The sequence below is a fragment of the Notothenia rossii genome, assembly GCF_949606895.1.
Source record: "Notothenia rossii genome assembly, chromosome: 2".
Lineage (NCBI taxonomy): Eukaryota > Metazoa > Chordata > Actinopteri > Perciformes > Nototheniidae > Notothenia > Notothenia rossii.
Genome location: NC_136904.1, coordinates 8,477,781 through 8,502,741, shown reverse-complemented (window position 1 = coordinate 8,502,741; position 24,961 = coordinate 8,477,781). Strand labels below are relative to the sequence as shown.

Below are 24,961 nucleotides of genomic sequence, written 5' to 3'. Positions count from 1 at the left end.
TATTTTTATTCTTAAATTCTGCTCGTGTAAACAGGTTAGAGCTGGTCCTGTTCGCTATATTCCAGTTTCTGTGGGAAAAACCTGGGAGCTCTACCCTTCCAGTGGAGATTCACTCAACCAACACCTGCAGGTGCAACTCAGAGCTGGTGGGGGTGGGGGGGGAATCCTTACTTCATCATATCCTGAAGGCCCACTACGCACCCACTCGTGTGTGTGTGTGTGTGTGTGTGTGTCTCCCTCCCTTTGCACTGCCTCAATAATAGAGTGTAAAGTTCTGGCAGTAAGCCCCTCGCTCCTCCTCATCCCTCCCCTCGCTCTCCGTCTGACTCCCTCTCCCTCTCGCATCCTAAGGGACCTCCTCTCCGCTCCGCTCTTCACTTTGCACCGATGTTCCCATTAATGAATGGCATCATCCGGCTTGCTTGTTTTGCACAGTTCAGCTTCACTTCACTGCCTGCTGTTTGACCTGCTGTGCCGAGCAACACGTCGTTACTCGGAGCAACCGCAGTTTCAAATCAGCCTTAAAGAACAAGGTTCATCATTTTTTTTTCGTGACGCATCGTGGAGAGCACAAGAGAACCTTGAACTGTTTAATATGCAAAACACATCCTTTTGGGGTGGATGAATCATGCAGCATCTGCAAAATTGTCACTTCTTTTGAAAGACACCTGTGTTGCTTTCAAATCCACGTCTTTGGTTATCGAGAGAAGAGTCTTAATTTCAAAAGAGTGATCAAAGGGTGATGAGTTAGTTATCTTTTCATTAGTTTACTAAATGAAGAGACCCCAAATGTATTTCAAAGCATTATTTTGGTCTTCATGTGTCTTCTTATTAGGTCCGGCCACTGTTTCTATTCTAAGATTACACTGTAAAGAAATGGCTTATTTCCCGTTTGTTACTTTGACCTTGCCTATGTGCTTTAGTTTGGTACTGTACTAGGGCTGAACGATTAATCGATTTTAAATCGTAATCGCGATTTTAAATGATGCGATTATCAAATTCTTCTTTTTTTTAAAAACATTTTTGTTCTTCTTGTGTGTCAGTCATCCACACCAATCAGAAGTGCTGTGCTCCACATGCACCAGCCATTGTTAACCAATCAGAAGTGCTGTGCTCCACATGCACCAGCCATTGTTAACCAATCAGAAGTGCTGTTCTCCACATGCACCAGCCATTGTTAACCAATCAGAAGTGCTGTTCTCCACATGCACCAGCCATTGTTAACCAATCAGAAGTGCTGTTCTCCACATGCACCAGCCATTGTTAACCAATCAGAAGTGGCCCATGATAGAAGGTGATAGACAGATTGATCCAATCACCTGCCAAGTATTTTTGAAATACTTTTCCAAATGGCTTCCAATGGAGCTTTCCTAGATGGTTTGGTGAAACAAACCATCTGAGTAAGGTTAGTAATGCTCCATCACATGTTTCTATTACAGGGTGAATCTTAAACTGAAGCTTGACTTTAAAGCAACCCAACGGAAGTTTCATGTAAGTTTAGTTCTTTCACTCGTAGCTCGGGCTGCGGGGGTGCTAGAGACGGGAGCACGTTGATGCGACCTTCCTAGCCGGAGATATGGCCGCATTTTACAATAAACTTCCGTTGGGTCGCTTAAAAACAAATATGGCAAATCGCAATCGCAATATTTTTCAGAAAAATCACAATTAGATTTTTTCCCAAAATCGTTCAGCCTGTACACAGTTTTCCTCTACAATGACGGATATTGCTGATGTAGTCACTTTTGATATTACCTCAAAATATCCCACTCAGACTTTGTTGTGTACAAAATAAAGTCCAAGTTGTAAGATTATCCTTTAGTGTTTAGTACAAAACCTTTTACTAAAGGCCTGAGCAGAAATCCTAATAATGCACCCCTCTCTGAAAAAATTATATATGATGTCCGGCAAGTCAACAAATGTTTATTTGAAATGACATAATTAAAGTATGTGATAGTTACAGGAGATACTATAACCCCACTGTGACAGATTCAAGTGTACTCGTTTTCTATTTGTCACAAAAGAGTGATGCACTATGTTTGCACAGGGAAGGAACAACAATGGCGCTACTAATTGAAATGGGTGTTCCTCAGTGGAAGAATGGCCTCTTGCTTTCACTTTGCCTCATGCTCGCTCCTTAAAATATCATGTTTAATCTTGCTGAGTGAATGCCCTGTACGGCTGACTCTTAAAGATAGAGAAGGTCAGATGCCCTAGTTAGAATCACTACCGTGTCTCCTCAGTCATCCGGCCTGATTTGCTCAGAGAGTTTGTATTCTGCATAACCCTCGCACCAAAGGCACAGCTGTTATTCCACATCGGTCAAAATAAGCGTAATGAGGAAGCCAAAATCAACCAACACCCAAAACTGTGGTTAGGCGGCAATAACATTAATATCACAACTTGTCACTCATTCTTGTCTCTAACTTACTTTTAGGCTGCTGTTCACATCATCATAATACAAAGAAAAACATTTGAACTAGACTCATTTGGATATAACCACATAAACAGGATGGCAGATGTCTTTTTCTTTTCAGCAATGCATCCCTGCCCTGTCTCCTCACAGTCACCCCCTAGTGGTTATTTCTGTCCTAGCACTAGGCACTACATGCTTTTGCACTTTGTAACACTTGGTCTGTTTGCCCTCGTCAACCTTTTTATTAGCAAAAAGACCGGCTGTCAGTGATGAACTTGATCGAAGAAGGGCATCAATTAGCTGACTGCATAGTAGCGAGCTAAAAGGCTGTCTTTGCTGAAGCCTTTTTGGATTGGAGTTTCCTCCCTCACTCATATTGCTGGATCAGTTTGCTAATTGTGTCCAGCGCACTAATTGCTGCATTTGATCATCATTAACTTTGCCTATTGTGTGCCACAGAGTGTTTGGTGGAAGGTTCTGTTTGTCTGTCATTGTGATCATGGTTGTTAAGAGCTTCTATTCATCTCTGTTTGCAGCTGTATCTTCTGAGGTCAAGTGTCAGTCTGCTCACTTCTTCTTTTTACTTGCATGGCCTAATGCATGGTTAACCCTGAGGATGCAGCAACACAAACGTCTGTGTCTACTCTGTGTTTTGAAGATTGAGGCTGACAATATGAACAATAGTCACTAATGATATCAAAGTAGTTTTATGTAAAGGTCTCTTTAATGTTCAAAAGTACTTTTAGACGCCTTAGATCAGGGGGGTCAAACTCAATTTGATCGCTGGCCACATTAGCGTTATAGTTGCACTCAAAGGGCCGGCTGTAACTTCAAGACTATATATAAATATTTAATATATATATAAAATAATGTATTATATTACATTATTGCCTCTGCATTGGATTATAATGGGATAGGGTAATAACTACGTCTGAGAGAAGAAGTCTAGCGCAAATAATTGCAAGTGTCTTCAGTGCGCACGTCACAAAATGATTTTAAAAGAAAAGCCAAATTCTGGGTAAAAATTCACATTTGAGATGCATTGTGGGACATGTAGTTTATGGACAACGTGCTTCTGTAAAGGGGCATGTAACCGTACCATATAACAAATATTATATTCTTTGCAAGCTCATGTGGGGCCACATGAAGTGAAGTCACGGCCCGGATTTGGCCCACGGGCCTTGAGTTTGATACCCCTGCCTTAGATTTTCCTTTTTTCCCTAATTACTGACATTTGGACATTTAAATTGTGCATTTCTAGTCATTTCAATTGGGTATTTTAGCAAAAAAACGACATAATTGCATCAGATGTATTGGTTTCTTGATCTGTAGGTAGGCCCTGCCTCAACAGAAACATTGCTGACCAGGGGCCTATTAGCAAGGGGTCACTCAGGGCCGTTGACCCTTTGCTTTGTTGATGACCAATGATATAGAATGATTGGCAGCAGCCTGGTGCAAGATTGTTGCTGTATGAATACCAACAAAAAAAGGCATTTGCTTAAAAAACACAAATCCTCAGGTACAGTTAGAGAAAGTAAAAATGTATATTGAAACATTTTTTTGCATTAGCCGCTTTCACACCAAGTACTTTGCCGTACTTAGTTCCCAGCACTTAGTTCCCAGCACTTAGTTCCCCCATGGAACTAAGAGCCGATCACGTTCACACCGGAATAAGTTCCCTGAGGGAAGATTACCCAAATGAAGCCGCTGACGTCACTTCTTTTTCTGCTTTGGGTTTACTGGCAGGTCCCAAACAACTTCACGGCATGTACTGCCACCCGAAGTCCCCGGAGTTGGGGACTGGCTTCAGTAGAAGCTGCTGGGACTCCCAGCAGCTTCTACTGAAGCCTTCCGAGTAAATCGCCTGAACGGCGACACCTCTTCATCTCCACCGCTCCCATGTTTTTTTTTGTGTTGCCATAAGTTATTTTCTCTGCGTTGTCGCGCGGGGCTAATGCTAATAATGCTAATGCCAGCAAATACAATGGACGCTTCAAAAAACCTTTCAGAGTTTTACGGGGCGTGGTTTGCAATCCGCCCAGCCAATCGGAAATTGGTACTTTTTTCTCCCCAAGAAAGTCCCACCTCTCTAGCAGGCACTAAAAATGGGGGTAAAAGTTCTCTGAACTAAGTTCTCTTTTTGGTGTGAACGCAAAATTCCAGGCACTAACGGAACTAAACGGGAAAAGTACGGGTAAAAGTTGTCCGGTGTAAAAGCGCCTATTGTGAGCTTTTGTTATCCCGTCTCTCCCTGTCAGTACTTGTTCCTCCTGGCTTGGAAAGAGCTCCTGGTCATAGTGGAGTAAGCCGGGCTGTAGTAGTAATAATGCTCCGTTAGACTTTCAGCAGCTTCTCTAGATAGCGCCATGCTTGGCCACTGCTACTGTTTCTCTTGGCTCTGAAAAGGATCATTAATGCATGGTGCTGTATTTAATTGGTTGAGGAAGCATTGCTGGGCATTATGTCTCCTTTCATTTATCAACCCTGCCGCTGCCTCACACTTCGGTGTGGCTGCAAACTGACCTCTAGCTGCAGGCCTAATTAGTGAGTAATGTCTTCACACCTACAATGCTAACAAAGCCATAGGTATGAAGTCTGGCGATCAGTGATGGCAAGGCTTCTGTGATGTTTTCATTTCTGTGAGAAAGTGTTAACAACACTGAGAAACACTTCCAATGAGGTGTGAAAGTGAGGGAGAAGTTCAACCAAGGTTTAAGGTGAATGTAAAAATACTTTTTTTATCATGCATTGAGGCTTTTGTATCATTTGTATTTATGGTAGAGTTTAAAAAGTGTTCTTTATCGCTTGATTCTTTCTGGGAGCCACAAATACTTACTTCATTTTAAAGTATTTTTGTCTCCCAGAATGCATCATGCATGCATGATCTTTATTATTTGATATGCTCCCCAAATCTTAGATAAGAAAATGTACTTTGCTAATCAGCTTTTAATGTGTGAGTACACTGTGTTGCAGCAAAGTGTTATGTCAAGCCACCACAGATTAGTTCTGAACATGTGAAGGGAAAAAAGGGTCACTGTCGGGTCAGTGCTCCTTTTGAATAATCATAAAAGTACTTCATTATTGTGTTGCTTAGTTTTATTTTTGTTAATTTATGAAAAATGAGTTAAATGACAGCAGTTTTGATGAGCAATTATGAGTTTTTGGATCTTCTGGCGTTTGTCTTAAAACCTGCAGCTCTGTTGAGGCGACCAACTTGTCATTGTCCACGTCGATCAGGACACAGCATCAATTTCGTGGCCGAAGTAGACCCTACTTTTTCAATTCTGCACCGTAAAGACAGACACCGGCCGCATCTCAAGCGGTTAATTGTAGGCTTTGACCCACATGCTTCCCTATCATTGTAGCTGCTGATCCAAGAAACAAGTCAACTAAGGTCATTGGTTCAACTTCTCGTTAGGGCTGCTCAATTAATCGTATTTTGATCGCGATTACGATTATGGCTTGCAACGATTACGAAAACAACGTAATCGAAATAAAACAATATTTTTTTATTACTTTTATTTATTTATTTTTTTCAGTTGAATTATACATAAAGTTCAGGGTAATCAACTGTTAAAAACATACTGTTCAAAATTATCCAATAAATGGATGTTTTCAAAGTCAATGAATAATCGCGTTTAATAATCGCAATTACAATTATTGACCCAAATAATCGAGATTATGATGTTTGCCATAATCGAGCAGCCCTACTTCTCGTTGCCTTTTTTAATGTGTCGGAGATTTTGCAGATACTAGCTGAAAACCTGGTGCTGCTGTATATACAAATTGAGCTTTAATGTTATCAGCTAAAAACACAAATAGCTAAATGTGTGGTATGTAAAAGGTCCAGCTACAAAACAGTATCCAGTTTTTTGTGTTGATTTGATGTCTTTCTCCAAAACACTACAGCAGGCTTATGCTAATGCCAGTGCAAACAGTGTTTAATTGACCCCCTATTTGCAAACATGTACCTGAATGAATCTGAATAACCAGATCAAACGTGCATTGTCTTCTTCAGTGCAAAATAGATCAAAGGCCTTTTTTTTGGCCTATGGATTTCCTCCCTGTGTATGAGAGTAGCAGGCAGCTGTAGCCATCTTGTCATTTTCATTCAGAGCATTGCTGGCTCTCAGCTCTCATTTCCCTAATGGTGAGTTGGTGGAGACTCTTACGGTGGTTACGGGCAAGAAATTATAGCAGAGGCGCTCTCAAGCAGGCTCTTTGATGAGGAAGTAATGGAGTGTTCAGAGACGGACACCTGTGCCTCTGCAGCCACCGTACCTCTCTCCACACACACACACACACACACACACACACACACACACACACACACACACACACACACACACACACACACACACACACACACATACACACATACACACACACACCTTTTTTTCCCCCACTTGCTTCCTTTCACCAGCTACTCTCCTCCCCTTCCTCTACCCCCCCCTCCTCCTCTTCCTCTCCCCTCCCTCATCCGTCCCCAAAGAAGGCCACTCCCCCTCATACAGAGCTGCCAGGCTTGTTTGCATATTAACTGTTTAGTGGCCGGGTAGCAGTGGCTTCATGCCATGTGACTGTTGAAGCATGTGTGTGTTCACTGTTATTCTCTTTCCATTTGTCCTTTGCTTTTGATTTGACACAAACAAACGTCGACAGTCAAGAAACAATGTTTGATTGTTACAAACAGCCACGTACGGTATTCTTTCTGTGTTTTAAATTAGATGTTATTCAGACTTTCATATCTTGCCCATATTTATTTAGTATTGTAGCTGTTGCAATGATTTATGTTGACAGAGATATATTTGAATGGTACGTTGCAATTCCTGCTCGGTGCTAAGTGTGGCTGATTTATCCATTTTGCATTACTGCAAGTGCAACAAGTTGTATAGGTCAGTACACATAGGCAGATGAAGGTTGGATTTGATGTCTTTATTTTTTGTCAGTTTGGTAGATATTTCTTTTCTATCCAGTTGTTGTGTTTCTATGAGCTAATTTCATGTCATGTTTGTAGTCAAAGCACACTCCCAGGCTCTGTGTGTTCTTGCAGACATTATCTGACAGTTGATTTGTTTAGCAGAGAGGACTCTGTTGCCCGGCTCTCTGCGAACGTGAAGTCTGTTTTTAAAGTTCAAACTCCAAGGCCTGGCAGGGGGATGGTGGGTGGATCTGATGAGAGGACGGCCATTGTTGTTCACACACACAGTTGTCTGTCTATGGAGGAGATACACAGCTGTAAAATGTAAAACACAAACCATAAATATATAGTGAGATAAATCCACTGCCGGTTTCTACTTACACGCTCACACATTTTGAATAAGACGGTCTTACACCATTCCAGTTGGTCAGTTACTTTATTGAGTCAGTTTAACAATGCAATGTAAAGCCATATTGTAGCATCCACAAGCTCACCCACATATTTCACACCATATTGAAATCAAATCACAAGAAGTAGTGTAGATTGCTTTGAGCTGAGATGGAGCACAATGGAACAAGAACAAACAATTAAAACATTACATAACACAAGATTGCCCTTTAACCTGGACACTTGGCTCTTAAGCACACAGTTAACAGTTTACAAAAAAAACGTTTATTTGAAAAAATTAAGATGTATATTTATTTTTAAAATGCTATGGACGATCCTCATGCCACTACCGGATTTATGTTTTGACATGTGTTTCAAAGATGTGCTGTCAAAAGACTACTCCTTCCTAGCCCTGAATACAGTATGGTCACAGTAGTCCCGTTAACACTGGGCAGCTCATAGTCTGATGTGTGCAGCTGTATGAGAGTGAAGCCTGTCAGTTACTCAGGCCTGACCCTTTGGTGCCATGTGCACTGCCCCTGGCTTCAGACCAGCATTGTGTCTCTGCATCATTTCCAGTACCATGTGCCAGCTGGTGCACATGGCCTCTGCATCAGGAGGTCAGGAGTCCCCTCCAAAGGCTGGCTTGCTCCTCCTGGATCTGTTCTGGCGCACAGGAAGAGCTGCATGTCTTGGACACATCCCAGTTTCCTCTATTGGAATTTATTTTTTCCCCAAGAGTCATAGAAGGGTGACCAGGCCTTGACCCCACAAGTGCTTGACCTCTGCCCTGGAGACTCAGCGCAGAGGAGGCTGGAAAGTCGGGGTGGAAAGTCTGCTATATTTTGTGTTAATGTCTAAATGGTTGCAACTGTGTGTGATTTGAATTAGGGATGCATTTTTATTCTTTGGGAATTTGTTTCTGTGCCATTGGCTGTGACCTACAAGGGGGGGGGAAGCTTACAATCTTGACAATCTGTTGTGAGTGCGAAATCCAGTACTTTGGGGGTTAAGTTGTGAAAGTTAATGTAATAACTGCTAGCACCATCTGCTGGCCTACTTCCTTACAAAGAGAGAGAGAGCCAGTGAGAAAGCGAGAGCGCGAGAGAGAAAGAGAGAGAGAGAGAGAGGGAAAAACGAGTCCGGGGTTTTAACGACATCTCTAATATTCATGCTCATGCATTTTGCTGCTTTGTGCTTTCATTTTCCGCCGCTCAGCTCGCCACACACGCCCCAGCCAGAGAGAGGGGAGGGCAGCCAGGACGAGGAACGAGGAAAAGACAAGTGGGGGGGGGGAAAAGAAGGAGAAAACAACCGGGCAAACTCAGCAAGCAAGCTAAACACAACAGCCTTTTGGTGTGTGTGTATGTAAAGGAGTAACCTACCTTATCCTGGCCGGTGAAGGACAACGAGGAGAGGCGCAACAAAAAGGCAAACGCAGAGCGGAAAGGGCGATAGAAATAAAGAGGGAGAAGGCTCAGAGAGTACGAAAGGCAGTCGGAAAGAGGAATCAATGAGGGGACGGCAACTCTGACACACACACACACATCGAGAGAGAGAGTAAGTGAGGGGGACTCGGTGAAGCCGGACGACAGCGAGGCGGCAGAAATGAGAGCTTCCTGGACTGCCACGCACCTCCTCTACCGCCCACAGCGCTGCTCCCTCATCACCCTGTGAAGAGACAAACAAGGGTGAGAGAGAGAGAGAGAGAAAGAGAGAGAGAGAGAGAGAGACACAGAGAGCTCCCATGCGTTCCTCTTGAGCCCTGCCCGCTGGGGGAGGAGGAGACGACCAGCTCCGGCGCTCTCGCACTGCCTGAGGAGAAAAGCTGACCGTGGGAGGGAGGAGGAGGGGAGGCAAAACGAGCAGAGAGAGAGAGAGAGAGAGGGAGGGGAGGGGGGGGGGGGGCACTCACAGCTCAAGCAAGAGTGAGAGAAAACGACTGTTGAAAAAGGGAAAGAGTGTGAGTGTGTTTGTGAGGGGGAAAGCAAGCACACTGAGGGAGGAAAAAACCCTGCGAAAGGGCAAGGCTTTTGTTAGCCGGTTGGAGAGGGGGAGGAAAGAGGAAGAAAAACCCCCCACCATGTCTACAGTGAAGAGGCCAAGAGGAAGGGTAAGTGAGCTGCTCTGAGAGGGAGGAGGGACGAGGGGGGAGGAGGGGCCGGCAGGAACTGAACAACCTCCTCTGCTACTGGCTCATGCTGCACTGCCGCCATCTTGAACTCATTGCTGCTTTATTTTCCTCCCCTCCAAACTCACTTGCTTTCCTGTGCTTAGAGCTTCATCCAGGCGCACGAGACTCTGTTCCCCACCCCCACTCTTTCCATACGTCTCTTCCCCACCCTCTTGTCTAAGCTGTGGTGTATGTACAGTGTGTGCCCTCCATGAGTTGAACCTGTCAGTCACCAGTACATGAGAGCGAGGGAAAGCTATCCGGCCCCAAAAGAAGCTCACTCTACCTTTTCACAGGCTTTAGTGGTTCCCAGCGATTTCCCGGGACTACGTGCTGCTGGAGAGATTGGAATCACTGCAGTGCTGGCAGGCTGTAATTTCAGTTATTTATAGATATATTACCCAGCTGCAGTGCTCACAGTATTGGTGCATTTTATATTTCCTCTCTCCCTCTCTCTCTCTGTCTTACTGAAAGAAGCCTGATTTCATAAAAAATATTTCATGTTGTTCCGCACTTCAGCATTACTTTCGACCCCATCCCCTTGTCTTTTATTTTATTTATTTTTTTAACCGTCAACTTGAATAAGAGCATTCCAGCGTGATCCAGTAATTATCTTCCTGATAGCCTCAGCAGCGTTGCACACGTGAACATCATAATGCAGGTCTTGTGTGTGTTTGCGTGAGTGTGTGGTTTTCCCCCTTCCTTCCAAATGAATCGCTAGTTATTCAACTCCCTCCCCCCACTTTGTTGGCGAGGTACAAGCTTATTCTCTTTATTTAGGCTAGCTAGCAGTGTGGAAAAAAACAAAACAGCAACTGGCCGCGCCTGGGCCATGTAGGCATACGCAACACATTTTTAGATTAGGTCATCCATTTATGGGTTCCCTCTCCGCTGGGCTCCAGGCCCACCACACAGCGCTGGTGTAGGCATAACTACAGTCACGCCATCTATTATTCACGTATTATCATGTATCAGGAAGGCTGGATAAGGCATGACTGAAAGGCTCATCGCAACCTGCTACATGGAGCCAGTGTTTACCCTTCCTTCTGAATAGCTTCTTAGAGAATGTAATTTGTGTCGGGCATTGGAGAGTTTTCACAGTGTCCTTCAACTGAGCTAAATGAATTCTTCAGGGAAACACTGGCCTTTTTACGGCTGAAGGTGCTCGTGGAATTACACAGGGCGGGCGCTGGGAGTTAAAGTGAGCATCTTGTAGAGCGAGACAGGTCCGACCCCCCTGTCCTCTCTCCACACACACACACACACACACACACACACACACACACACACACACACACACACACACACACACACACACACACACACACACACACACACACACACACACACCCCCAGCTGCTGAGACAGGGACAGCAACAAGCTCTGCTATCTGAGCGCTTCACACAGTCTCCAGGATGTTTTGTTTTTCTGAATGAGTGATAGTTACACCATTTCCTGTTAAGCTTTGCTTGTATTACTCACCTGTTCACTGAGCTGTATGACTCTATAATTACTTCATGCATTCACATCAGATACAAAAGAAAACTTGATGATTAATGGATTGCATTCTGATATCATTACTAAATGTGTGACATTTGGCTACATAAAGAAAACTGTTTATTTGTTTCCTATATATGTGCAATGCATAGCGAGAAGGTGTCTGACGACTTGTAGCTGTACATGTTGCTGCTGATTGAATGAACAATGTTTAATTTGCTTAAATTAACTCAGTTCGTTCCACAATTTGTGTGAGTGAATCTGCTAAAGCTTGTCTTCAGCTTCAGTCACTGAACTCTTCTCCAAAGGTCAGGTGTCAACTTTCCAGGTGTCAGTGTCCCTTGGTCCTGCTATAGCCCATATAGCACAGCATTTGACTTTATAAATAGATGACGTATTGTCTGTCATAATTAGCTTAAAGTGGATCATACATTTAATAACCTCTCTCGTCTTCCTCTCTCCTCAGCCTCGAAAGAACGCTAATGGTCCCGGCAGCCAGGTACGGGTCCTCAGTCCCCCAATGAAGAGCAGTTCATCGTCCTCCTCCTCTTCCTCGTCGTCTTCGCCCTCGTCTAGCTCCTCGTCGGAGAAGAGGACGTCGCGGAGGACGCTTGCTCAGATGGAGTTGGGTACACCGGACAAGCAGGAGAAGGCCAATAGGATAATATCAGAGGCTATTGCTAAGGCCCGGCAGCGCGGGGAGAAGAACATTCCCAGAGTTCTGAGCCCCGAGAGCTTCCCCAGCTCTTCCTCGCAGCACAAGCACCGCAAGCGCGAGCACAAAGGAAACGGAAAGGCGCGGGCTAAAGATAAGGCCTGTAGGAAGGCCCGAATCATAACCTCCTCAAAGAACAAACAGAAGGCCAAGATCGGGTATGTAGTCATAACTATTAATACTGTTCTGTCTGAAATGCACAATGTTAAAATGACCCTGCAAGAGACCCATCAGGTCCTACCATACCCAAAGCAATTTACAATTTTAGCATAATCTGAGTTTAAGAAGGCATTATTAAGCGCTTTCACACCGGAGTACTTTTCCCGTTTAGTTCCGATAGTTCCTGGGATTTTGCGTTAACACCAAAAAGAGAACTTAGTTCAGATAACTTTTACCCCCTTTTTAGTCCCTGCTAGAGAGGTGGTACTATCCTGGGGAGAAAAAAGTTCCAATTTCTGATTGGTTGGGCGGATTGCAAACCACGTCCCGTAAAACTCTGAAACGTTTTTTGAAGCCACCATTGTATTTGCTGGCATTAGCATTATTAGCATTAGCATTAGCCCCGCGGAGAGAGACCAACTTATGGCAACACAAAACACTTCTACTGAAGCCAGTCCCTAGCAGAAGAAGAAGAAGTTGCTTCATTTGCGTAATCTTTCCTCAGGGACTTATTCCGGTGTGAACGCGATCGGCTCTTAGTTCCATGGGGTACTAAGTGCTGGGTACTAAGTGCTGGGTACTAAGTGCTGGGTGCTGGGTACTAAGTGCTGGGTGCTGGGTACTAAGTGCTGGGTACTAAGTGCTGGGAACTAAGTGCTGGGTACTAAGTGCTGGAAACTAAGCACGGCAAAGTACTTGGTGTGAAAGTGGCTATTGAATGAGACTGAAGTACTGGCCTCCCTTTGATTAATTGTGCTGTAAGAGTTTAGACATGCATATTCTTTTAAATGATATTCATGGCATAAAGTTTGTGTTTTTAAATGTCTATCTTAAGAAGCCAAATATGCTGCTGTTCATCAGCCAAGCAGCTGATTGTCCACGTCATCTCTCACCACCATAATTAACATCTTACATAATACTGTTTGTATCTAATCCATTTTGTAAAGAGGCCACGTTGAAGTCTATTGAGTTTAAGGTGAGAATCGAAACTACGTATCTTACTTCGAAAATTAGAATACTATTGTGGATTTCAGAGGATGCTTATGGGAAGCAATGTCTACATTTCAACATATACTTGCACCGCTGCTTGTACTCTTACTTATTGCCCATTTTGCTGATTTAATCCGCTTGTTTTGGTCCATTGTATAGCTAAAGTACATGTTCTGCCTTTAGTTGCCAAGATGAAAGCTCAAAGTTCAACAGATTTTACAGCACGCCATAGCAATAAACCAGCCTCAGTCATCAGCATAGACATGGGAGGAGCACACAAAGGCTGCATTTACATGTGAGACAGTGCTGGCGTGTATATTGGGTACACAAGCAGCAATGCTGATGTATAGATACAGTGATCCGCCTCCCATCCCCCTGTCCCACTGCTATAAACGGTGTGCAGCTGTAAGCCACACCCAACACGAGCTATTGAAACATCAGCTGGTGCAGATGTGAGGCTGGGAGCTGCAGGAAAAGGTGTGTGTGTGTGTGTGTGTGTGTGTGTGTGTGTGTGTGTGTGTGTGTGTGTGTGTGTGTGTGTGTGTGTGTGTGTGTGTGTGTGTGTGTGTGTGTGTGTGTGTGTGTGTGTGTGTGTGTGTGTGTGTGTGTGTGTGTGTGTGTGTGTGTGTGTGTGTGTGTGTGTGTGTGTGTGTGTGTGTGTGTGTGTGTGTGTGTGTGTGTGTGTGTGTGTGTGTGTGTGGCTGATGTTTGAGATAGTGGAGGAATCAGTCATGGTGATACAGTCCCTGCTGATGCTGACAGTAACTCCGGCCTCTTAGCTGTTTGGTAACTTAATGGTTGTTGATCAGGTGGAGATCACTGAAAATGCTCAGTTTTGATAAAGGTAATTTAACTCTGAGATAAAACACTTTGGAGATAAGGAAGATTAACTCTGGACCCTTTTTTCTCTATTTAACCACCCTGCAGACATGGAGACAAAGCTGATTAAACCATCAGCATTTTGATCAAATGCATCCCTAGACTTGTTTGAATGTGGACTATTTGTCAGCTGCCCTTTTTAAGACTGTCATTCAAATGTATTACTGATAAGGATTCGAGTTAATGAGCTGTTTAACCCATTTGTATTATTCAGTGTAACCGTACTTGGCCTACATGCAGGACAAAAGCATCAGATTAGGATGCTTGCAACACAGCCTGATTATGCAGCCTCACATTGTCTGAGTTAACCTTTTATATAGCATTCATTCATTGCACCATTAGTTTGAGATATTTTGCAATGTTAAACTTCTTCAGTATGGTCACATGAAGCACTGGTATAATCTTACATCAACGTGTATACCCACCGTGACCTTTATGCGTGTGTGATAGCTTTGTTTCTGTCTCAAAACAGACCGATGCTTTCTGTTTCTGGTTAGTTCTACTATGCAGCGCTTATGAACCTTTTTCAAGCTAGTCAAATCTAAAGACCTTTTAACACATTGCGCTATTTATTTGAATCAGCGGTTGTATATGTGTGCTGCATAATAATTTCACAGTCCTTAGGATGTGTGGTCATGGTGGTCTTTCACTCCTTGTCCTACTCTCTTTGTTTTAATTGAGAAAAGAAGTTCGGTGCAAATGTGGCAATGACGTAAAGCTCTGTCTGTATGAGAATAGACTTGTGGGAGTGTGTGAATATTTTGTCTGAGGTGTAAAGAATCATTTTAAGACTGCACAATAGATACAAAACAGTTGTTGAAGAGCTTTCTACAGTGCTGCATTTAATGATGAAACTGGAGGCCTCAACATTGGACTCTTAGACTCATTTACGCGGGAACGCAAACAAACCGAATTCGAAATAAAAAAAGTCTTCCGTTCACACGGATACGGCTCAATAACCGTGTCCCTTCACACGAGACCGCTGGAGACGCTGTAGTACATATGCCGGGCCTGTAAGTGGCGCTGTACTTCCGCCACAAAATACACCAAAAGCAGCGAAGAAGACCCCCGAGCACGGTTGCCATGGTTGCCTGGTTGCGATTCTGTTTATTCTCCGCAGTGGATTTAGCAACATGTAGTTCTCCATGTCCACTTGTTGCTGATGGTTGTGGTAGAGGACCTGTAGATTTTGCACTAACATCTGTAGCATGGTCAGTAGCTACTGACAGTAGCTACTGACCATGCTACAGCAGTGAGCAGCCGAGGTGGGGAGAGGCGGGGCTATGACTTCATCGTTATCAGAAAATGATCGTATAGGACGTACATACGGAGCCCCCCAGAGCGTTCCGTCCGCAGATCTATCCACCTTGGGACCCGTTATGGTTTGCGGGGTCCGTTTCCGCGGTTCCGTTACGGCCTCGTGTGAACGAACGGGCTATACGCGAGAGAAAAGTAGCGGATACACCCCGTTTCGTTCTCGTGTAAACAGCGCCTTAATGTTCTTACAGGATTGGAATTCAGCAAGTCCAGTTCCACGCTGGCAGGCAGGTCTAAGCCTTGAATCATAAGAAGCTTGATCGTTCCCGGCACTGTAATGTAAACATGAGGACTAAAACATAAACACTACCGTATTGGCCCGTACACCCGATGACCTGATTAAAGTCCCTCTTTTTCATCACTTGCTTTTAAACTTCTTTGTGCAGCTATTTAAATAATCCATAGCTTTGGGACACATCACATGACACGTTGTTATACTCCAATGTGCATCAAGGCTGTGAGTGTGCTGCAATTCTTTTAGTTTTTTCGATTCAAACTACCTTTGACTTCTGGAGATATAACTTCACCTAATGGAGTGGTGCAGGGATAAGTCCTAAAGCTGAACTACGTTAGCATTTGACTGCTGACTCCAGTGCTGATGCCTGTGAGTGGAGTCTGTGGGTTTGCAGCTGAACATACGTTGACCGGGTGTGTTTCCCCGTCTGTATAGATGTCTTTTGGGATCTGTTTCTATACAGTTTTTCTTTTACTCCATCAACCCAATGGAGACAGCCTGCATACATGAGAGGTTCATACTGAATGAGAGTCCTGCTCATATTCATGCACCACCCAGGATCTCCCAATAAAATATTAATGCCTCATGGCTGCAGAGGTCCTAACCTTCCGTTAAAGTCATTACTGTGCTGAGGGTGTGTGTGCAGGCGCCTGTGTGTGTGAAGTCGGTGTTCAGTATCTGCTCACTGTGCTATGGACTATGACTCTTCTTAAAGCAAGGAGATACAGCTGTTAGCCCAATAGTGTGGTGCACGAATGAATCCTAAACCCAAAATGAGTTTTGGCAATTACATTTGGATGTGTTTTTGGTTAGATGTCTGCCAGTTACATTTGTTTCAACTATTGTAAAAGTGGTGTTAATATGTTGAGATTAGCCGCCTTAGCAACACCTTGAAGTATCATTAACGTGTGTTGGCCACGAAGCTTATTTTCTGCAAAAATCCAATGGTCATTGTTTCCTCTGTGGAGGAAGCTGTTGCGTTGCTAACGGCATGTTTACATACACAGATAAAATACACAGACAATGGAGCGGCACAGCAGTGACATTATGGTCGGTTTCTCTGAGACCTGTATGCTACTACTTACTACTCTAGCTAGGTTTCTCTACTCGAGTCATCAGTTCACTCTCCTGTATCACTTTTCTAGTTTACTCTACCAGCCGCTCTGCTGGAGTCAGGGGTCATATCATCATATGGAAAATCTGTTTACTGATGAGAAACATAACTGGAAGCAGCTGATTAAAATATGGATGCACCAGCCGCTGTGACAGGTGGACTAGCAACATGACACCCATTAGAAAAAAAAATCTGTTGTGCATTTGTCAGTGATCTTCTTCATTGCTGTATATCAAGCAGGGCTCCTGATCCGGGGGTGTTTGAGGAAAATAAGCACATAACACATTTCCATTACCAAAGGTTTTAATAGATGTGCTACATTAAAGTCAGCAACTGTGGACACTGCTTTCAATGTGCTTTTTGTTGTTGATCACATTTATCAATTTGCTGAGCTGAATGTTTTTTTTTTTAATCAAAGCTTAAACATAGGCTGTAAGATCTAAAAGCTTTCAAGCATTTCAAAACGTATCAACATGGAAGCTGCTGTGCATGAAGGGGGCCTAACCCTGGGGAAATAATACATCATCTGTTCAAAAAGCTCTGCAGGTATCTGTCCTGTACCTGTCATTCCCTCGCTTGCAGTAGCTATTGTATGCTCAGATCCTAACCCCTATATATATTCCCTTGTACAACACAGGCTAAACTACAGTATGTGTATTTTTCACAGCACACATGTTGACTGTCTCCCAAGTAAAGGTGTTATGATTAACTCTATCGAGGGCTCCTTTCTAGTCCATCTCCAAAATAAGAGTTATTTTTATGTTCCATGTCTCATTTGAGTCTTTGTAAATAGAGTTAAATGAAATAGAGACTCAAGCTCATCATGTGTCTTTGTGTCTAACGGGATAGTACGATACCTCAGCTTTTTTAGTGAGTGACCCCTGGGCTTTTTACATTTGAATGCATTCGCTGAGATAGGAAAGTAATTCATCGTACATTTCCATTTTTCTCACAAACGAAACAAAGGCACTGGTGAATGGTAGCTTTGCTGTGAGAGACAGCTCTATAGAACATGGTGTATTAGAATATGTACCAACCAAATCTACCCTTAGGTAATGCAAGGGTTATTCCACAGGCCAGGCTCCACTGATCACGGCTCTCTGCGGACTGGAATTTGCTTTTCTCGGCAGCCTACCTGCTGAAAAATAAGCTCATATAATCATCAGATGAAAGCAGTGTGCCGCTCAAGCCCTTTTTTGTTGCGCCCTCCCCCTCCTCCTTTACATTTTTCTCCCCCTAATATAAATGTGGTTCTTCCAGTCTGCTTTGCATCCAATGTTGCCTGTGAGCGGGCATGCTCAAAACATGCTGATACCACAAAGCAGCAGGGTAGCAGCAAAATATCAAACAAAATGGTGCTTGTGAGATCAATTACATGATAGAAAATGGAGGTTTAAGTCTAGCGTATATGCAGCTGCGTATAGCCGTTCATATTTCAGGGCTCGCCTGCTAGCCGTCTAATCTTTTCCCCCCTCACTATTTCATTAGGAAAAGCTAAGGCTGGTTTTTTTTAATTGAGTGTTTTCATAGTTAATCCCTCACGGGGTGCGGATGTGTGCATGTTCACATGTGTGTGATGCATAAACATGTTTATGTGTCTGCGTTGAGTTGAAAGTCATGCACAATCATGTACACATTCTTGTGAGTCTGTGTGTGTTTGTGTGTGTGTGTGTTGCGCTGCCCATTTTCTAAACGTTTGCTGAAGAAAGCAGAAATCCCCTGTGTGGCCATGTGCACAGTGCTGATACAGTATTTGTCTTAAAGAGCGGGCTTGATGGTGTTTGTTACTACTGTTTCCAGTTGTTTGCTGTGTGGCTCTGAGATTATAGCCTTCCATTCATAAGACTAGGGATTTCCTGACAAGGACCAGCACTACTGTCTCAATAAGCCCCTCAGGGTGAATAACACACACACACACACACACACACACACACACACACACACACACACACACACACACACACACACACACACACACACACACACACACACACACACACACACACACACACACACACACACACACACACACACACACACACACACACACACACACACACACACACACACACACACACACACACACACACACACACACACACACACACACACACACACACACACACACACACACACACACACACACACACACACACACACACACACACACACACACACACACACACACACACACACACACACACACACACACACACACACACACACACACACACACACACACACACACACACACACACACACACACACACACACACACACACACACACACACACACACACACACACACACACACACACACACACACACACACACACTTTTTGAAGGATACTCTGTCACACACAATCAGAATTTCTGAGGTGGAAGCTCTTGCTCATGCAGCACATTGCAGTCTTGGCCTGCATAGCACTATCCTATCTTTATTCTATTAAAACCAAACCCTCACATAATACACTCCCAGTGGCGGCTTGCCAAGTAGGGCAGGACAACACTGGGGGGACAAGGGGACGGAGGTTATTTGGCACAATAGGATGATGGGAGCCAAGCCTCCAACGAGCCTATCACTCTGAGGAAAATGAAGCTAGCTGTAGCCCATCAGCCGGGATCACGCTGTAATGTCAAATCAGGGGCAGCTGTGGTCTAATTAGAAATGCAAGATTATGTCTGGAGGATGGCCTCTTTAAATCCTGGTGGGGAGGCAAATAAATCACCTTCCTCGCTAATGTAAAAAACATTAAGGCAGCAGGCACCGAACAGATGGAAAAACGTCTAAATCTGTAAATATAAAACAAGGTGGTGAAGTGAGAACTGTATTTGATATGTATTGTGTTTTCTGTTACAATGGAAATGCTATTAATACAATAAGATTTACATTTGTCAGCTTCTTAACACTTTGACTCATATAATTAACATTTACAGTAAATATACATGCAAATGGATTTCTAAATGTTATGTTTGTTTCACTTCTTATTTCTAAATGATAAAACATTAATAAGCCGCAGCTTCCCACTCACACCTAAATGCTGTCAGAACTCCAATCTCCCTCTTATATTCTGCATTATTTATAGAAACACAATCATTTCATTGCATGTCAAACAATGTAATTTGCACAAAAGAACACAATTGCAAAGAAGAATTGAAATACCTGTGAATGTTTTAATAAAACGATTCATATGCCATGTTTTTAATCCAACACTCATTGCTTTCTGAGGCAAAAAGGCTTAACCGTTCTGTCCTTTTTTTTTCTTTGTATTCAACAAAAAGCACATAGCAGTTGTTACAAATCTCCCTGCCAAAAGCTTTGGCGTTTACCAATGTGCATTGATGTACCCACAGCCAGTTTTTAAAGCAGGCTTGCATCAAATATCCAGCCTGTTGAGAGGACTAATATACCCCATACTGTTGCTCAGGGCAGGTCACACTAGAAACTGTTGGAAATTGAACCTGTGTATTTATTTTTCAAAGTATTACCAACATTTGAGGCTATTTTTGATCATTTCTGACAATTGTTATATTGATTTTGACTGTCAGACTGACCAGGATTTGTGTCTTATCAACATGGTTTTTACTACTTTGCCAGAGGGTGGATTTATGAGTTATTTTGAAAGTGAACATGACTTTTTTAAATCAGACTCGAGCGCGTTTGATTTCATTTGTAGTGTGTCGTAGAGGCAGCAGTCTTTTGCAATACAGGACATACTGTGAAGGAAATATGTGTGGTTATTTGATCCATTTCAAAATATTCTTTTTTTTGTGCACTCGACAGCTCCTCTTATAATTCAAGGTCGGTTGAAATGGTTTCTAAGGCATTTCATTCATTTCTATTACAAGGTTTTCACATCGGGGGGGGCTTGACTGTGACCCTGGAGAGTAACTGACTGCTTTCAGACCTGCTTCGTTTGAAAGTCCTCCCTGTCATTTGAGTTAGTGTGTGTGTGTGTGTGTGTGTGTGTGTGTGTGTGTGTGTGTGTGTGTGTGTGTGTGTGTGCTCTCTGGGTGGTCCTGTGATTTAACCACAGCAGGGTGGGGCTTATGCTTTGTTGTGTGTCTCTGTTAGGCAGTGTTGCTGATTTCAATGTCTTTGACATATGGGAGTACTTCCAGTCCAATATTAACTCTGCTTATCATTGTTCTTTAAAGGGTCCCATGTCATGCTTTTCCGGTTATCACCCGTCCCCTTGTGTGTTATGAAGGTTTTTCTGCATGTAAATGGTCTGCAGAGTCACAAACTCTCAAAGCACACCCTGTAGAGAGTAAAACTCTAACACAGAAAAGACCTGTCTGTGCTGCCCCAGAACGCCTCGTTGGAGATTTCTCTGTTTCCATTGTTTGCTTCCTGGGTTCTGTGACGTGTGAACACCCAGATCAACAACAAATGACCAGATTGACCCAAATGGACCAATCCGCGGAGCACCTCACACACCAGGATCCCTTGGCTAACTAACAGGGAGTCCCCATTGACTTGCATAGAGCTCCCTGAATGCTGGTAATAGACGAATTGGGATCGTGGAGAAATGCTCTCTGCAGACCCATCATTCTCACAGCGTTATAAACCTTTTTCTTACTCAATATCAAGCCACACTTATTGTTTTTACTTCGGCTGTGAGTTTTTGTGTCTGCTCAGGATGAGTTTCGCTGTGTCTCGCTGTATCACCGACCCGGAAACCTGTCCGCTCCTCGCAGCTGCAAGCAGCAACGAGCCTCGCAACGTCCCGACCAATCAGAACACACTGGGCTCACAGGGAGGGGGGGCGGCAGGAGCTCCAACAATCCGTTTAGGACAGAGAGTGAATACCTGGTGAATACACATACTATACAGAGATGCTGTATGAGAAACCAATATGATTTTGGAAAATTGCACAATTGAAATCTATTCTAGTAGACCTCAACAATGGAAATATGATCAGTAGAAATGGCCATGACATGGGACCTTTAAACAATGATTGATAGATATAAAACAAAAACATACGGTCAATAGACTTGCAGAATCAGAATACCTTTATTAGTCCCACAGAGGGGAAATGTAGGTTGTTACTGCAGAAAAAGAGCCAAAGACAGCTTTAATGTTATGTTGCATGCATACAAAAGTATTAAAGTTAAAACAAAAGTTATTATATAATAAAAAAATAGAATCAAATAAAAAGTTACGGGTTAGGCTCTTGTGGCATCGTTAAAAGGGTCTTCTGCTGACTAGTCGATGCAGGATGTTTATTATTATCTTCAAATTGTGCTTAGTTTCACTGGACATTATTTCAATATGTATTTTAATAGTCTTTCCCGTTCGATACCGGCTAACTGAAACATTTGTGTGTGTGTCGAATACCTTTCATTGTATTAAGCTCTTAGCCATGTTGCCCTTGTAATCGTCATGATTACACTATCAGGCAGAACAAAGGCCTCTCCATCAGTGTACTCTGTCTGCGTTGGCTCAATCACATTTCACAGCCCTCCAACTCTCCTGTTAACGTTTCAGGTTTTCCCATATGGGGATCATGGAGTTCTTTAGCCTTGTTAATGCTGTTAGCTGTTGAGCTGCTGCCTGGTGATGTGACACTGCTATTCTGCTAGGCCCGAATCCCAGCCAACATTCATTTGGTAGAGGAGGAACAGTGTATTTTGTTCAGCTGCTTAAAAATGTTTATTTTTTCTAGTCTTCCTGGTGTCACAGCTGTTTTTTTTTTTTTTCATTGTGTCATTCTGACTTGGCACATCGTGCAATCATTCACAGTGTCAGTGGACATGTGCTGGCGTTGTTTTTCACAGGAAGTGAGGTCACCATGAACGTTGTCGCCCACATGGCCGAATACGCTCCCAAGGGCGCGTTGCATGGCAACCATAACATGTCATTGTCAAGAGGATTTGTGTAATGTAATATCCAGAGGGGGCAGGGACACCAGGAAGAAGGGACAGCTCTTTGACACCATCTGTTGACTTCTGTGTACGATGAAAGTTAACCAGCATGCTACGAACAGACACAACATCTAATGGAATCAATTATAAGAATATAGGCGTTTCTTTGCGTTTCTTTTCAAATGGTTGACTTGTTGAACAAATTACAATGCTGTCTTTATATGAAAGGTTGCTGTTCCTAGCATGTTGTTCTTCAGCCTTACCTCCTGTCGAGTGCATCCATGTTTGCTAACAGTAGAAGATAAAGGGTGGTGTGGGAATGAGTCGTTAAACTGGAAATTAGTTAGCATTTTAGCACTTCTGAGTTCCCTCGTCTCAAAAGTCAATTTTTTTTAAATTAGTTTTAGGTTAGATGCCTGAAATAAGGTCTGTCGTTAATTCAATATTTTAATGTTTTGTTCTGCAACATAAAAAACGTGAATGTCTGTAAATTCAACATGTCTTGGATACAGCGAGTCCTTAGCGGTGCTAACTTGAAGTCATTCAAGCAAGCTGTAGTTTTCATAGCATTACGTTAGCTATTTACGTGATTGCATTTGTATTAGAGAAGTGGTCATAATATGTTATTACACTGACGAACATAATGTGTACATACCATTCTACCACACAGCTTATTTTCTGAGATATTACAAAATCCAAAGGACAAATTCCAACGATTTTAGTCTGGGTATTCCTTACAATGCTAGCTTGCAGCCTACACAAACATGTCATCCCTGTACCACTCTGGTTAGCAAGGGAATGTTAGTTCCCACTCGATATGCGTCTCTGATGTAATCTCATGTGAGCAAGCCCTACAGGGACACCCTTCTCACTCGAGACGTACCTGCTCATAACAGTCTGTCTAAACAGGCCCTTTGATTCGGTGTGTGTGGATCACAGAGACTGTTTGCCTTTGTGGGTTTGTTGTGTGTATGCAAACACATTGGAGAGTGAGAATGCTGTTGCTTTTCAACATGATAGAAGTGTCTTTAATTTATTTATTCCCCCCCCCATATTAATATCACACCATGCCCGAGATTCGCCGCCTGTGGCTTCCAAGAGATAATACATGTAGAGGGATGGGAAGTGTGTGCATATGTATAGAGAGAATTCATGGTAAAGGTCACAGAAATAATATGTGACTGTGTGTGAAAGAGAGAGTTAGAGGATGAAGGTCTGGTGAAAAGTACACGCTTGCCTCTATTCATTGTGCAATCTGCTGCTTTCTGGGCTCCTGATACCATCTCTGCAGTCTGTCGTGGTTCTAAAATGGTACATTAGGCCACGGTGAGAATTTCAGCACTTGCTGAAATGGAAAATGTCCGCCAAATATGATCAAAATTGGGCGGGGGCTTTAGCAACGCAGAGAATTCCTTTCTCCTCCGCATGTTAATATGTGTAAGCATTTCCTACCACACTTCAGCCGGTCCCCTAGCTGCTGTGTGTGTGTGTGTGTGTTATGGTGAGGTCAAACATTGCATGCCGACAGCTGAGCAGAGAGAAATTCTTAGAGGACATTGGCTGCCGCTGAAAACACGCATGTTTATGGACTGCAGTGCAGCAGATGCAAATCTACAAACTCATGATTCACTCCATCTTATATACGGGTGCAAACCTGCAGGGGGCTTTGCAAGTGGAGACTATAATGTTTCATTTTTATAAAACCTGTAACTTACATTAGGGCTGCTCGATTATGGCAAAAATCATAATCTCGATTATTTGGGTCAATAATTGATATCACGATTATCCATTTACTTTGAAAACATCAATTTATTGAAAAAGAGAATGTGTACAGTATGTTTTTAACAGTTGATTACCCTGATCTTTAAGTTTAAATCAACTGAAAAACACATTTTTCTTTTTTTAATTAAAAGAAAAAAAAAATCGTTTTATTTTTCAATTATGTTGTTTTTCTAATTGTTGCAAGCCAAAATTGTAATTGCGATTTAAAATACGATTAATTGAGCAGCCCTAACTTACATACTGCAAATGACTGTAGTTTGCTATATGGTCTCAGTGTAAGGCCTCTTTTTAACGTCTGTATGCCACACTCTTGGTATCCCTCACCCAAGCAGTTCAAGATATGTTTGCCTTGTTTATTTGAAAACCTTTGAAAGGAATGTGGACACCATTTGTGATATAAACACTGGGGTCAAATACAGCTAGAGTTGATGTGGATTCATCTCATTCAAGGGTCCAATGACTAAAAGACTGTCCATGTTTGAGGTGTTTTCCTTGGTTCATTTATTAATTA

At 43.0% G+C, this 24,961-nt stretch overlaps 1 protein-coding gene across 8 annotated transcripts in view; it reads left to right on the top strand.

The window, feature by feature from the left end:
- The window catches only part of chd9 (chromodomain helicase DNA binding protein 9), an 87,503-nt gene that overhangs the window by 13,417 nt on the left and 49,125 nt on the right, over positions 1-24,961 (top strand). For 6 of the 8 annotated variants that reach the window (XM_079664431.1, XM_079664433.1, XM_079664432.1 and 3 more), the window contains one exon: positions 11,858-12,264. In XM_079664431.1, the coding sequence (XP_079520557.1) occupies positions 11,858-12,264 (407 nt within the window). Of the gene's footprint in view, positions 1-7,178; positions 9,413-9,608; positions 9,835-11,857; positions 12,265-24,961 lie in introns of those variants that run through there. The other 2 variants (XM_079664436.1, XM_079664435.1) reach the window with 2 other exon arrangements.